We start from the raw sequence: 15,860 nt of genomic DNA on the forward strand, positions 1-15,860 counted from the left end.
TAAACAATTGGCTATTTCTTCTCCATATTGTGCTCCATTCTTCTGAGTTTCAACAAAACTACCCAGTTTATGTACACTATCTCAACCCTGGACTGCTCAAGTAATGCTACCAATGTCTTGTTTCAGTCTAGAGATTGTGTGGGTCTGTATGGAGAGGAACAGACTCAGAATCAATTCCAGCAAGATGATCTGGCTCTTCTGACTCCAGGAATTTTCCATTATTAGTCCTGGATGGAGTAGTAGACCAATGAACAGTCTGTGGTTTTCTTCAACTTGCAGCTCCTGCTCAAAGAGCAGGTGGCAGCTGTGAACAGGAAGGGCTTTGAAGAGATTCATTTCAGGCACCAGCTGTGCCCATTCCTAGATTAGGAGATTCTAGACAATCACTCAAGCCTTAATCACCTCAGAGTCGAGTGTTGCAATGAACCATGCATGGCACTTTTAAGGACCACTCAGAATTTGCAGCTGGCCCGGAATGCAGCCATATGCTCATGGTACATTATGAAGCAATGGATACCACTGCTTCATAACGTGCACTTCAAAGTTCATTGTAACAGTTGCCACTTAGAAAATCCTCCATGACATATGTCATATATCTCCAATAGTTTCATCCCATCCTGTAAAGCCAGGCAGAGTAGCCACATTTTAGGTCCCTTTGATTAAGCAATGTTACTGTCAGGCACAAGTAACTGGATGTACACATCTAAGATTCAACAATCTTTATTGTATTCTGTCTATAATAAGGAATCTACCCAGACTACCAGCCTCATCCTGGGAAGATAGATAACTTAAGGGGATGGGAGGTCAGTTCTGGACCTCTTGTGGCTGCACAATACTGCACTTAGGCCAGTTACTACAGGCTAATACTGCACTTAAGGCCAGTGGTGGAATTTTTTTTTTTTTTTACTACCGGTTCTGTGGGCATGGTGTGGCTTGGTGGGTATGGCAGGGGAAGGATACTGCAAAATCTCCATTTCCACCCCACTCCAGAGGAGGGATACTACAAAATCCCCATTCCCTCCCCACTCCTGGGGGAAGGATATTGCAAAATCTCCATTCCCACCCCACTCTGTGGCCAGCCAGAAGAGGTATTTGCTGGTTCTCCAAACTACTCAAAATGTCCGCTACCGGTTCTCCAGAACCTGCTGAATAGCACCCCTGTTTAAGGCTCCTTCCCTGCATGGCTGGGTGTTTCCCAACCATTACTTACCAGGATCCAGAAAAAACACCTTTTCAGTTGTAGCATACCTTGTTGATATTCAAGAAGTCTTTGAAAATGTAGCTGTTCCCCAATCCTTGATTTAGGAGGGTATTGAGCCCCTACATGGTATTATTTCCTTGAAGAATTGCATTTTCTGGATGCATATGATTTCTGTTTCCTATTGTTGCATTGTTTTTTTTTTAAAAAAAAAATTAAGTACAGGTAGTCCTCAAAACTCCTAATTTGGAATTCACACTCAGTACAATAGTCCTCGATTTATGACCACAATTGATCCCAAAATTTCCATTGCTAAGCAAGACAGTTGTTACGTGAATTTTGCCCCATTTTACGACCATTTTTGCCACAGCAGTTAAAGGAATCATACCAGTTATTATGTTAGCAGCACGGTTATAAAGAGAATCTGACTTCCCCATTGGTTTTGCTTGTTAGAAGGTCACAAAAAGTGATCACAGGATACTGCAACCGTCATAAATATGAACCAGTTGCCAAGCGTCTGAATTTTGATCATGTGACCATGGGGATAGTGCAGCAGTCGTAAGTGTGAAAAATAGTCATAAGTCACTTTTTTCACTGCCGTTGTAACTTGGAAAGTTCACTAAACGAATGGTTGTAAGTTGAGGATTACCTTTGGAGTCTTATAGAATTAGTCCAACTCTAAATCTAATCAATAAATAATCCGAAAAGGCATTCAAAAGCTACTTTTTTTGCTACTTTTATATGGAAGAAAATGATTACGGCTCCTCTTAAAGAATGGTGCTCCATTTCCATTCCCCTCCATTTTTGGGGGGGGAATAATTCTTCTTCTTCTGTTTCCTCTAGCACTCTTTGCTGATCTAGATACTCATTCCCATTTGGGTGTTATTTCTTATGGCCTTTCTACCTCAACCTTAGAAGATGTGTTTTTCAAACTGGAAGTTGAAGCAGAAACTGACCAACGGGGTAAGAATCAATTATATAATTTCACATGGTATTTATCATATGATGGAATTATTAAAAGCGTATTTCATCTTATTAATATTTGTAATTTGGCGATTTCTGTACAAAACACATTCTTTAAAAAATTTACAAGATTATTAAAACTCCAAGAAAATAGTAAGATATTTATTTCTGAGAATTGTGCCTTAAGAGTATAAGTATGTGGATTTGTATATTTTTTTTCTCCCATGAATAGTGGTGATATTCTCAAAAAAATATTGTTGAGCGTGTGCTGATATATTTAATTTAATTTAATTAATTATGTAATGTTGCTAACAATGTGATGGCAAGAGTTAAAGAGCTAGTCGGAAAGGATAAATTTACAAACTTTTTTTCTTTTTTCTTTTTCCTTTATTTCCTAGATTTTGGCGTTTTTAACTTAGAGCAAGCTGAAGATAAAATGAATAGGAATTCTGTTGATGAACTAGAGCAAAGCCTGTTAATGCTATCTAGGAGAAAATCTTGTGCGATAAGCAATAAGTCTCTTTGGAGAAAGCAGGCCCTTGTTATTGCAAAGGTTCATTTTCACAGTTTTAATCGTGACATTAAATCAATATCAGAAGTGTAAGTATCTTCAATTGAGTTTCCTCCACATTTTGGAAAGTGTTTAATTGATATGAAAAATATAAATAAGAAACTTTGTTCTTAATTTGTTGATCATACTAGTTCCCAAAATTATAAAAATGTCCTATGTGGAATTAAATGTAACTTGTTGAAAATAACAATACAATTTATGATTTTAAATATAGGAAATTTCTGTCTTGAGGGTTTACAACAGTGAAAAACTGAGTTGATGGGCAAGCCTGAGGCAGTAATTTTTAATACTAATAAGCTGAGCAACACACGTTGCTGAACTTTGGAATTATAAGTACCCAGAAGCTGGGAAAAAAGGAAGGCTAATTAGAGATAAAAGAAATGGATGTCAGTTCTCACAACAGCCATAAGAGATATCAGTAATGTTGTAATGAACTTTCACTTTAAACTATGACAATTAATGTACGTTCAAAGTGACAATAAAGTTATTCTATTCTATTCTATTCTATTCTATTCTATTCTATTCTATTCTATTCTATTCTATTCCATTCCATTCCATTCCATTCCATTCCATTCCATTCCATTCCATTCCATCTGTGATATTTATATAAATCCATTTTTAACCAGAGATTATTACATATTTGTAAGCATATTGGACCTCCCTAATTTATTTATTTTTTTAAATTAAGGACTTTGCTAATTTATTTTTGCAACTAAAAATGCAACTTTTCTAAGATGATATAATTAATTATGTCTTTTTCTCTTATTTACTCTTCCAGTCTTATAAACCATTCTTTCTCTGCCTTTATCCTACCTATCCTACTTTATTCCATTGAAAAATTTTCCTCTCTTCATTTATTTCTTTTGTCTCCCATTGTTCATACTTAATTTTCCTTATGTGTATTTTTCAAAAATTACTCAAATGAAATGAAGATTATTTAAAATTTATTTTTCTGAAAAAGTGCAAAATCAGAATTATTTAGTGTTCAGTAGTAATGCATTCAGACGTGTTTAGTATATGTCTGTACTTAGCAAATTTAATATCGATAGATGGATTGGGCGATTTTTTTAATAATAGAAACACAATCAACTCCAGATAGATGTTAGTCCACTTTTACTCTAAAGGACAGTAATTCTTTAATGTAATTTAACTCAACTTTATTTTTTTTTTCTCTTATAGGTTAGCACTGTTTCTAGTATTTCTTTGTGTTGAGATTTTTATGTTTCACGTGTATAAAGAATACTTGAAAAATGCTATGGCTCCTATCAAACTCTCTCCAGATTTATACTTTCTTAAACCAAATGAGACTCATCATAAATACAAAACTAGCCTTCTTATTCAAAACTGCACTAGTAAGTAATAAAAAGCACCACTATTTTTTCCAGTTTTTTTCTTCTCCTTTTCATTTCTATTATTATTATGATCTCTTTTATTCATTAAACATGAAACTCAGTCAACTGAGCATTTAAAAATGTGTCACAAATACCATTGACTGGTGCATAATGGTTGATACGGATTGCTGCCAGCGTCCTAGGTATCAACCAAGTATCTTCTGAAAATATATGATGTTTCGAGTAGCACAGTTTTTTGCAGTTCCGCTCATGTTATTGCAGGAAGCTGCAATTTCTTGATGTGTTTTGTAAAATTCTTGGACATGGTACCAAGTGCCCCGAGGACAATGGGGATCACTGTTACATGTTTTATCCATAGCCGTGTAGTTTCGATGGCCAGGTCGCAATATTTCATGATTTTTTCCAGTTCTTTTTCTTCGACTCTAGTGTCTCCTGGCACAGCGATATCAATAAACTACGCTTTGGTCCTCGACAACCATGATGATGATGATGATGATGATGATGATGATGATGATATTTTAATATATTATACACACTGGAAATCAACTGAAACAATATTTTCTATACATGGCTGAGATGCTTAGTCTCAGCCTGAATTTTTCAATTTATTGAAACTATTTTTTGCAGCCAAATGTTTCTCTTTTTCCTGACATCCAAGACTCTAGAAGAGCTGTGTTGATGATAGACTTCCCTGTTGTAACTGGAGTTCCATACATTCAATGAGAATATATATGAAGAACTGTTTTTTTCCTGTACCATGAATGGGGAAGTGCAATGCAACCATTACGTTCATTTGAATGTAGAGAGAGATTATTGGAATGACACAGACTTGTTAATGATGAGTATCTTCCTTTATTCATTACCACCTAGGTATAAACATTGATGACATGATCGTAAACCCACTTCAGAGCCAGAATATACTGACAGAAATGTTCAATGGCAGTGATTATGTGTCAGTTTCTCCTCACAATGCAGCATTAAATGTAGTTCATGTAAGCAAGGTGAGAAGATATATAACTTATATTTAACGGCTGGTAACACATGGTCTTTAACAGTTTATTTAGAACATAAGTTTTGCTAAAAACCGGTAATTCCATCCAACACGCTATTTAGTTTGGATTTAGTTTTGTTTTAACTGGGGCAAAGCTGATATGTGTTGCTGCTTTGGATTAGTAGCTAATAAGTGAAATATTTATTGTTTTTGCAGAGCTATATCCTTAAAGCTGCTTTTAACCGAACCATGCTACATTCTTTACCTCTTATGATGAATATCATTAGTAATTTGTACCTACACAACTTAAATGTAACTGAAAACATCCATGTCTGGATTAGCTCTTTCATTCAAGTAAGTACCGTAAATGAAAACTCAAATGCTGATATAATAAAAAGAAATCATAGAAAGTAGCACTACTTTCTGTGGAAACAGATGTTTAAGACAAGTTGTATTTCTCTTGCTTTGTCTATTTGTACAATTTGTGAGTCACAAGATGAAACACAGCCAATTTGCCATTTCCCCTGGTCTTCTAGTGCTTCTTGTTTTCTCATTTCCAGACAAGCTGGAATAGAAAATATTGTTTTCACCTATTTTCTATTACTAACATCTTTATCTTTCAGGAAATTACTGATAGAAGTTTCATAATGGTGATGATTGTTCAGTGTTTGACAGTAGGTGTTACCATGACTGGATTGCCTTCATATTTTACTATGGAGAATGCAGAAAATCATAGGGTAACTTTACATTAAATCATTTTTTAAAAAAACACGAAGCAATAAAAAAAAATCCATGTATTAGTCTAAAGCAGTGGTCCCCAACCTTTCTGCTTGGCAGACCGGTGGCGGTGGGGGGATGGTTTTATGTGAGTGGCAAGCAAGTGAGTGTGCTCGCTTGTTCAAATGGAGCTGTGAGAGCGTCCACTACTCACACAGGTAAAGCTACGCACATGCTCACCTACCGTTTGTGCAGCCTGGTTCCATGGTCTAAAGTATGATTTGTCTAACCACATTTATATTCAATATATAAACAGATGTTGAGTAAATATTTGAATTTACCTCCATATTACCTAAATATTTGAATTTACCTCCATATGGAATTTACCTCCATATGACTTTACAGAGTCATTTCCTGACTCTGTTAATGCTTCCACTCTTTTTAACAAGTTGCCCCTTGGGATTTGGTTAGCCTAACCCTGCCTGCCTTTGGAAAGCGTTAAAAGGCCTGTTATTTTTCTCCAGACATGAGAATGGATGAGTTTTTCCCTGTACTTATGAATTTATATGTTATTCTTCTGTGTTTTTCATATTTCAATTTTAATGTACTTTTAATTGATCTGTTACTGATGTTAGCTGCTTTGAGTCATGCTCTGAGTAGGGTGGCTATATAAATTGAATCAATCAATCAATCAATATTTGACCACATTTATAATACAAAGTATAGCAAATAGCATACATCTATGCCTGACACCAACTTGAACAAACAAACAAACAAACAAACAAATAAAGCAATTTAGATCAGCAGGTAAAGCAGAGATATGCAACTCAGACCAAAAATTGGGCATATTAAGTGCTACATTGCAAAGGGTCAAAGTCACCTTGAAAAAAATGTTAAAAACAGAACCAGCAAATATTTAAACCGATTAAATATTAATATATATTGGATTGTTTAACTATGCGGTTTTAACACACACATGTATTAGTCATTCCTGCCCTTGCTAATCTGACTCCTGAGTTTAAAAGCAAATAAAAAGAACCCCATTAAAAATTAATTATCACATACATCAGGATCAACTTTTTCTCTCTCTCTCCCTGATGCATTCTTCATCCAAACCTGAGCTGTGCTTACAGTTGTTAGATTTATTCCAATATACTGTATCAAATACTCATTTTAACCAATTTATTTTTTGCAGATTAAAGTTTATACTCAGCTTAAATTGTCTGGCCTTTATCCATCTGCTTATTGGTGTGGACAAGCATTAGTCGACATTCCTTTATATTATACTATTCTTCTTGTCATGACGGGGATCTTATTTGGTGTTTATCATGAAATTATTTTTTCCCCAATGAAGATCTTTGCTGTAGTAAGTCTTCCTACATTCAAACAATTGTTCTTTGGCTTTTCTTCAGTATATTTCCACTTACCACTTACTTATAATAAACTCAGGTCTTGTATTATTTTGTACTCCTAGACCAGGGGTGTCAAACCCAATTTCATTGAAGGCCACATTAGGGGTATATTTGACCTTGGAGGGCCGGTTGTGTGTGTGATGGGAGGGACAGGATGTGTGGCAATGGTGAGTGTGGCCCGGGGGGGGGGGCATGGTAGGCATGACACAGGACCTATGTAGGCAAAGTGCTAAGGCAGGACTTTGCTGAGACCCTCCCTCACTCTCATTATAATCTCTCTCCTTCCTTCCTTCCTTCCTTCCTTCCTTCCTTCCTTCCTTCCTTCCTTCCTTCCTTCCTTCCTTCTTTCCTTCCTTCCCTCCCTCCTTTTCTTCTTTTCCCTTCCCTCTTCATTTTCCTTTCTTCTTCCTTCCCCTCTTTCCTTATTTTTCCTCCCTTGCTCTCTTCCTATCTTCCTTTCTTTTTCTTTGTCTTTCCTCTTTTCCTTTCTCCTTTCCTGTCCCTTCTTGCATGCTCAAATGCAAAAGGGGAAACAGTTCTCGTTTTGTTTTGTTTTTAGTTTGTTTTGATAGCCCTCTGCTAGCGAAAACATGCCTGTTTTCAGCCTGGGCAGCTTCCTGCAGCCCTTTGCCAGCGAGCTCCGTTTTTGCTAGCAGAGGCACTGTGCACTAGTTCTAAGCACCCCGCAGGCCTTGAGTTTGACACCCCTGTCCAGTCCCTCCCTTTTTAAAAATGCCCATCCCTGCCTGGTAAAGCATCACTTTAACAAAAAGGTATGCTGAATCTCTTAAATTATAATAATTTAATATATATGAAACATCCTGTCTTAAGTTTGAAACAGTTGTATTAAATGAAAATCTATTGATTCATATTCAAAACAGGTTGTTTCAATTTTCTGGATGTGTTTCAAGTACAAAGTGCTTCCAAACGATCAAAACATCCTGTTTCAAATGCAATATTTCATTCAGAAAATATTAATCTGAACTTTAAAAAAGTTACAAATTTGAAACAGTTCTGAATTCAAGATATTTTGCACAATTCTTAATGGCTTCAGCTTCTCACTATTTTTATCTTGTAGGATAATTTGTAAAAATCTAAAACCGTGTGTAAAATTACATATTAATGAATTTATTTCTTTTCTTGCAGGCTTTTTGCATTATAGGCTATGTACCCTCAGTAATTCTGTTCCATTATGTTGTCTCTTTCACTTTTAAAAGTATACAAAACACCAAAGAATTTTGGTCATTCATTTTTCCAACTGTGAGTAAACAGGCAGAGCCTAATTTGTTTTTCCCATTTATTCAAATTTCTAATTTTGTTTCTCTGTTTATGTATACATCTTCACGTTGGAATATACATGACTTCAGCTTTTTTTAAAAAAATTAAATCATGTGTGCCCTTATTCGGTCTGGGTAAACATCATGTATATCTGTCTATTTTCTCTGAGTTTTATTTATTACAATGAATCAAACAATTGTTTGTCTAAGTCATAATGTCCAATTTAGGTGTTGCATAATGTACCATCCCAGTCCTTGTAGTTCATTATCTACTATGGGAAACATACAAACTCTGTTTTAACAAACCATGATAAAGTTGTTAAAGCCGTTATTTTGTAAGAGTCAGAAGGTGCTCTGAAGATATTCCCAACTGTCTCAGTATTAATGTGGAACATCATAGGGAGAAGGAGAACTCTAGTTTGATATTTCCCCCATGAATTTTATTATATTTGTTTTGTCTTTCAGGTAGCTTTGATCTGTATTATTGTTACGGATGTAGCATTTATAAAATGGTATACGGCAGCCATTATAATTCACATGTCCTTTTGTATCTTCATTCCAATCTACCCTCTTATTGGGTGCCTGATGACTTTATTAGAGGTAAGTTTATTATAGACTAAATTCAATATTCAGAATTTTAGTGTGCCAAAGAGCACTATACATTATATTTAAATTTCAATATATATTACATATTTATAACTTGTGATAAACAACCATAATTTGTCTTCAAAACAGCACTTTCCCTACAATTGAGATGGGGGAATGGGTTATCCAAAGTTCAGCTTTAAGATAAATTAGGACCATCATGAGTTCTGACCTTTCTCAACTTTTTCTATTGAAAAAGTTTTTGTATGTGAACTTCTTCTATTAATTTCAGAATTAAAACTTCTAAAATATAACTTTTTTTTTTGCTTTAATTTATATGCCGCCCTTCTCCGGAGTCTCAGGGCGGCTTACAATGCGTTAGCAATAGTCTTCATACTTTTGTATATTTATACAAAGTCAGCTTATTGCCCCCACAACTTACGTAAAAAGGCAGGCACTAAAGATATTGAAGTGTTGGGAGAATGAATATAGCTTGCATCCACAGTCCTCATCAAAATTTATTTTCATTTTAATGGTAGTCAAATTGGTATCTGTAGTGCTATGGGCAAGAACAGCCTTGATGTGAGAATTTCCTATCATTGTCTCAAATGCTCATATCTTTTTACGGACCCATAAGTAAGACATGAGAGATGGCCCTTTCAAACAATGTACAATGTTCAGTTGACAGAGGAGGAAGGTTATCAGTAAATGTATCCAGAGAAGGAATCCAAAGAGTTATATAGCAATCAAAGACTGAAGAGTTCCATGGCAGCTGAAGAACTCTGGTTTGGGATCAGAATTAATGGTCGTCCAAGACCATTCCTGGAAAGAAATGGCAAATTAAAGACTGCTTCACAGGACCAATGACCATGGCAAGAAAAAGAGCTGGCAAATGGACCAGTTCAAGAGAGGACTTGGGATCTCTCACAAATGCTCTCACACTTCATGAGACCATAAGGCAATGAACTTCGTCAGGTTTAGAGCTCTGAGAATTGAGGAATTCTTGCTCAAACTATAGTTGGCTCCTTGAAATGGACACTGGATTCACATGCTTCCTTTTCTAATCACTTTCAGAAATAGCTTGGTAATGTCTTTTCAGCTATTAGGAACTTTTCAATGGACAAGTTTTATAGCACTAATATCAGTGGAATTATAGTCCACACTGCTTGTTTTGGAAAATAGTTGGTTTGCTAAATAGAATTCCGAATCAAATCAAGGAATGTTGTATTCCAAAATATGAATTATTGTTGAAACGTAAGAGGGTTTTTAAAAAAATTAATCATCTTCATGATCTGCCAAAAAAAATGAAAAAATAATTGGAATAATTATTATCTTGCTTAGGAAACAAAAAAGATTGGCCAAAAAGTGGAAAGAAGTTCAGAAAGATTGTTGGTTTCAATAGTAGCGGTAAGAATCTTATTTTTTCTTCAGAAGTCAGGAAATCTTATACATTTTAAGAAGTTTTGGTACGTATTGTATTTTTCATGTTTATAATCTGAATAGGATTATCATATTCTAAATTCTAAATTCATGCAACATACGCAATATGTTAACAAAAGATAATGTACTCCTCTTCAACAGAACAGTCATGGCATGTAAAAGCTACATAGTTTGGTGAGTTCTGGATAGAGTTACTGTCAAATATATCCTCATTTAGGAAACATATTCTAGAAATCGACTTATATTATTATATCCTGATTATTAGGAGCTGTGTTTAAAAGCAACTTATTGCATCCTAAAAGCCTCCTCTCAATTAATACACTCTGAAAAACCCTGGGTCTCAGTTCAGGGCCAGCACAAGAACCACAACCTGTCACATATACACTTTATCCTAACCATACTCTAATATTTAAACATTGTCCAACATTTTTTAGCAAATAAAATAAAAATGGAAGCGCCCTATAAGTTTCCAAAATAAAAAATAAATAGTTCTAGGTACACCGTTCAGATAACAAGGAAAAAGATACAAGGAAAGATAAGGATTCCCATCAGTTTATTAGTTTTCTTTTAATATATTATTATAATTTTTTTGTAAGAACATAAGTTTGGAGGTTAGGAATAAGGTAATGAAGTATAAGAAAAAAATGAAGTATAAGAAAAAAATGAATAAAAGCCTATAACATAAGATTATAGTGTTTATATTATAAACATTATATATTATAATGTTTATATTATAAACATTTTCTGATCAAAATTCAACTGTTGAAGTTCTATTGAACTTGGAACTGAAAGTATTTTAAGTGTTTAACAGTGTTAAGAGCATACATTAGAAGAGTTGGGTTTTCTTTTTAGCAGGAATCAGCAAGCAATAAGTTTTCCCGATACAATTACTTAAAATGTAATTTGGAGCAAAGCTGTGTTAATGTTGTTTTTTGTTTTTTCTCCTTTTAGCCCTATTTACAATGTATAATTTGGCTCTTTCTTCTGCGACACCTTGAGGTGAAGCATGGAGGCAAATCAATGAGAGTGGATCCTTTCTTCAGGCGAGTATTCTGCATTTTTTTAAAAATAAATCAGCAAAACTTGACAACAGTAAGTTGCTTCTTTGAGAAAAAGAACACTGTTGTTGTCACTGAAGCTCTTTGTCCATAAAGATATGAAATCCATTTATATTAGATATTTTTTTCTAGGTGTGGCTAGGCTGGTCTTGAGTGTTCTCTTAAAGTAGCGGGATTTGGGGTTTTTCCAGAATTGTCTTTGCTAAGACTATAGATCAGGAAAATCCATGTTTCTCAAAATGCTTTCATATAGATACTTTTCCCTTCCTCCTTGCATTTCCAAAATTACTCTGTCTTTTATAAATCCCTCATGGCATCTTATGCCTCTCCCACATTTCTGTTTGATGGATTATTTTTGTACCCAGCAGCAGTATGCTATTTATTGTGACAAATGAATGTGCAGATAATGGGATTTTATTATGCTGTTTCTCTATAAGGACTACCTCCTCATCCATTCTGTTGTCTTCTCAGCAGAATAGTCCTTGGTAATTCTAGGAATATGGATCGGGCGACTCTTCGTTATGGTTTTTGTTTAGAGGGCTCCTTCCAAGAGTCAGGGTGAGGGAGAAGATTCACAACTGTAGAATCCTTGCAATGAAATGAGAAAGTGCTTCCTAATGACACAGTCCTTCACTTGAATGCACTCTCATTTGGCAGCTAGAATCTTAAGCTTTGGTCAATAGCAGGGGTGAAATCCAGCAAGTTCTGACAGGTTCTGGAAAACCGGTAGCAGAAATTTTGAGCAGTTTGGAGAACCGGTAGTGGAAATTTCGATTAGTTTGGAGAACCAGCAAATACCACCTCTGGCTAGCCCCAGAGTGGGATGGGAATGGAGATTTTGCAATATCCTTCCCCCAGGAGTGGGGAGGGAATGGGGATTTTGCAGTATCCTTCCCTTGGAGTTGGGTGGGAATGGAGATTTTGCAGTATCCTTCCCCTGCCATGCCCACCAAGCCATACCATGCCCCAGCAAGCCACGCCCACAGAACCAGTAGTAAAAAAATTTGGATTGCACCACTGGATCAATAGAGCTGCCCATAGGATCAGACTTACTGTCTGGCGTACTACATAGTATCTTTTTGCAGTCTATTTAAAGGTCCCACAAGCAGAGATTGAATATGTTTTCCTATCCAGAGCTCCTACGCGGCTCAAAGCCTGTAAATTCTTAGATGTATCACATGAAGACGATGGCGATGAAGATGTTATGGCCGAAAAGCTGAAAGTTAAAGAGATGATAACTTGCCAGGACTGTGAAGAGGTAAATGAGACTGTCTTAATCCTCCCATCCTAATGTCACTATGTTTACAATAACACAGAAAGTTCCAAAGGTGCTTTTTCAAGAGGCAAGCGGACTTTCCTTGTTTTTCCTTGAAGACAAGACAGAAGAGGAACGTCTTTAAGGAAAAACAAAGAAAGTCAATTTGCCTCTTGAAAAAGCACCTTTGGGGCAACCATGACCTGGATGACTGAGAATCTCCATTGACAGTAACACAGAAAAGAAATAATTGGCTAGGCCATATTTGCAGTTATTAACACAAACAGAAATTATAATGAGAATTAATCTCTCCAGGGATCAGAGAAAGCAACCTGTAGTAAAATCACAAAGGGATCTTTATCATTTACTTGATAGAATAGAATAGAATAGAACAGAACAGAACAGAACAGAACAGAACAGAACAGAACAGAACAGAACAGAACAGAATAGAATTTTTTATTGGCCAAGTGTGATTGGGCATACAAGGAATTTGTCTTGGTGCATATGCTCTCAGTGTACATAAAAGAAAAGATATGTTGATCTTCATGGATTGATTATATCCCTGAACCAGCCATATTATTCCCCTCATTCTCAGTCCTGGGCACATGAGTATGTAGAGAAATGTCAAAAGGAACTGGCCTGAGATACCTGCACCCATTTTCATTTTTACAATGTCCATCTCTCTCATAACAACATATGATATTCCTACATATTGGCTAATCATGCTGACTAAAAGAAATAATGACATTTGAAGAGAATTATTGTGCCTCACATATACATGCTGATTCAGTGTAAGCTCAATATTTTTTTTTCTTTTTTTTTTCTTTAGAAACCTGCAGTATTGGTCATCAGCTTACATAAAGAATATGATGGAAAGACTGATTTCCTCCTTGGAAGAAAAATGAAAAAAGTGGCAACTAACTATCTTTCACTTTGTGTTAAGAAAGGTTATTTTTAAATTATTTACTATGGAATTATTTTGTCAAAATGAAACAATTAGCTTGATAAAAAAAAAAATTCCCCCCTTTTTTGCTTCTTTTTTAGGAGAAGTTCTTGGAATTTTAGGCCCCAATGGAGCTGGGAAAAGTACATTGATTAATATTCTAGCAGGAGAAGTTGAACCTACTTCAGGCCAAGTACATAATTTTGATCAAATCTTTGTATCCATGCTTTGTCACTGTTTTTACTTATTAATCACTATTGAGTTCCCATCCACAATATTCATAGTACTTTCTAGTCAAAGAAAATGGATATTTCTTATTGAAATATATATATTTCAGCATTGTTAATAACGGAATATCACGTGAAGTACATATTTCACTTCTAACTAGCACAAAAATACTTAAACCTCATATGGATAACCAAATATTTATATCCTCAAAACTGTGCCAATTTATGAGACCCAAGAAGCATTTCTTCAGAGAGACTGCCCTCTGAAATTATCTTCCCTCTCTCCCCTCTTCCACCAACCCCCCACCCCCCAAGTGATCTGAGTTGCCCTGACTATGGTGTTTTAAAGAGCTGCCTCTTTTCCTAGGCCCTGGTTTAGGAATATATGCCTTGGTGGTAATTTTACTAATGTATTTGGCTTATGAACTTCTGAGTTATTGCATTCTTTGTTTGTGTTGCATTGAATGGATTTTTAATTTTTACACTAACCAGAGCCATCATGAATTAGGTGGCCTATACATTTGATTTATAGCTCAGTCAGTAGCATAGAAAAGATCCCTGCAGTTGATAATATTTGAGCATATGGATTCATCCTCTGTGTGACTGCGTGCACAGATTTGATGCACTCTATTAATCCCAGCAATCAATAGAATATGGGAATGGACATAAGAAATTAAATGAATCAATTTTATAAAAAATAAAGAAGACTATTGGAAATTAAATTCTTAGATAAATGCTTATACTACATTGGAATACATTTTTTGATAAAATAAAATGTTGCATTTTGTCTATTATATTTATTTAACATTAAGATTTTAGTTAATTCAGCTTTTTACAACCTCCTTTAACTGGAAACACTATGAAGGAATACTGAGAAGAGATTCTTGTATCTGCAGGTGCTGATGGGAGATTATTGTTTAGGTGAAAATATAGTGGATAATTCCATGAAATATATGGGGTACTGTCCACAGACAAACCCACTTTGGCCTAATATTACATTACAAGAACATTTTGAAATTTATGGAGCAATCAAAGGAATGAGTCCTAGCGACAGGATCGAAGTCATAAAATGGTAAGAATCTCAAGTATTTAATTTTTGTATACATAAATTGAATTTTCTCTTATGGTGCAATGACACAATCTTGTTGAAGATACTGATTATATCAATATTTTATAAATGCTATAAAGATTCTAATATAGTTGGCTGTTTATTTACATCTAGTATTTTTGTTTATTTATTTACTTATTACCTGCCTTTTCACCAAATAATGATTTTATTTTTTTTTAAAAAATGGCACATTTCGATTTTTATATTTATTTTTTTATATTTATGTATTGAGAATAGTTCAGCTGCAATAGTTCAATATCAACTTCAGTTGCATGTAGTTCAATATCAATATGTATGCAAGAGATTAATGCAAGTCAAAGTGCCTGCACATACCATCAGTTTATTATATTATTACCAAGTATATTTCGGTTTCTTCATTCTTGTACATATATTTCATAATTTTCCTTGAACAAAAGCATTTTAATAATTAACAAAAAAAACTTGTGTATCTAACCATGATAGATGTAATTCCAGTAATTACTATGAAACTACTTAATATTTTATATTTGAGTTCAATAAAATACCAGGTCCTTCATCACATATGATGGAAATACATATATAAATCCTGTAGACCTAACACTGCTTTTAGACTTAATACTAACCAAAACGAGCAGAAAATCTTGCTACCAATGTTCTGCAGTTTCCTGCTAAAGTTTTCAAAAGCGAAGTCACCAAAAATGGGGCTTGTGGGTTATAGTTACTGCCGCTATGAAGTATTTGGAAACAGCACTGCATGAGAATTTTAAAGAATAAACTGCTCATG

The 15,860-nt window shown here is 34.9% G+C and overlaps 1 protein-coding gene across 1 annotated transcript in view; it reads left to right on the forward strand.

The window, feature by feature from the left end:
• The window catches only part of LOC139312703 (cholesterol transporter ABCA5-like), a 44,720-nt gene that overhangs the window by 22,564 nt on the left and 6,296 nt on the right, over positions 1-15,860 (forward strand). Inside the window, 15 exon segments of the mRNA XM_070937714.1 lie at positions 2,042-2,161; positions 2,560-2,761; positions 3,912-4,084; positions 4,955-5,085; positions 5,292-5,429; positions 5,699-5,812; positions 6,988-7,158; positions 8,351-8,464; positions 8,947-9,081; positions 10,408-10,473; positions 11,458-11,549; positions 12,699-12,822; positions 13,649-13,766; positions 13,864-13,955; positions 14,886-15,061. Coding sequence (XP_070793815.1) covers positions 2,042-2,161; positions 2,560-2,761; positions 3,912-4,084; positions 4,955-5,085; positions 5,292-5,429; positions 5,699-5,812; positions 6,988-7,158; positions 8,351-8,464; positions 8,947-9,081; positions 10,408-10,473; positions 11,458-11,549; positions 12,699-12,822; positions 13,649-13,766; positions 13,864-13,955; positions 14,886-15,061 — 1,966 coding nt within the window.

Source organism: Pituophis catenifer, unplaced genomic scaffold (assembly GCF_029215685.1).
Source record: "Pituophis catenifer annectens isolate HBS135680 unplaced genomic scaffold, rPitCat1.0.hap2 SCAF_2, whole genome shotgun sequence".
Classification (NCBI taxonomy): Eukaryota; Metazoa; Chordata; class Lepidosauria; order Squamata; family Colubridae; genus Pituophis; species Pituophis catenifer.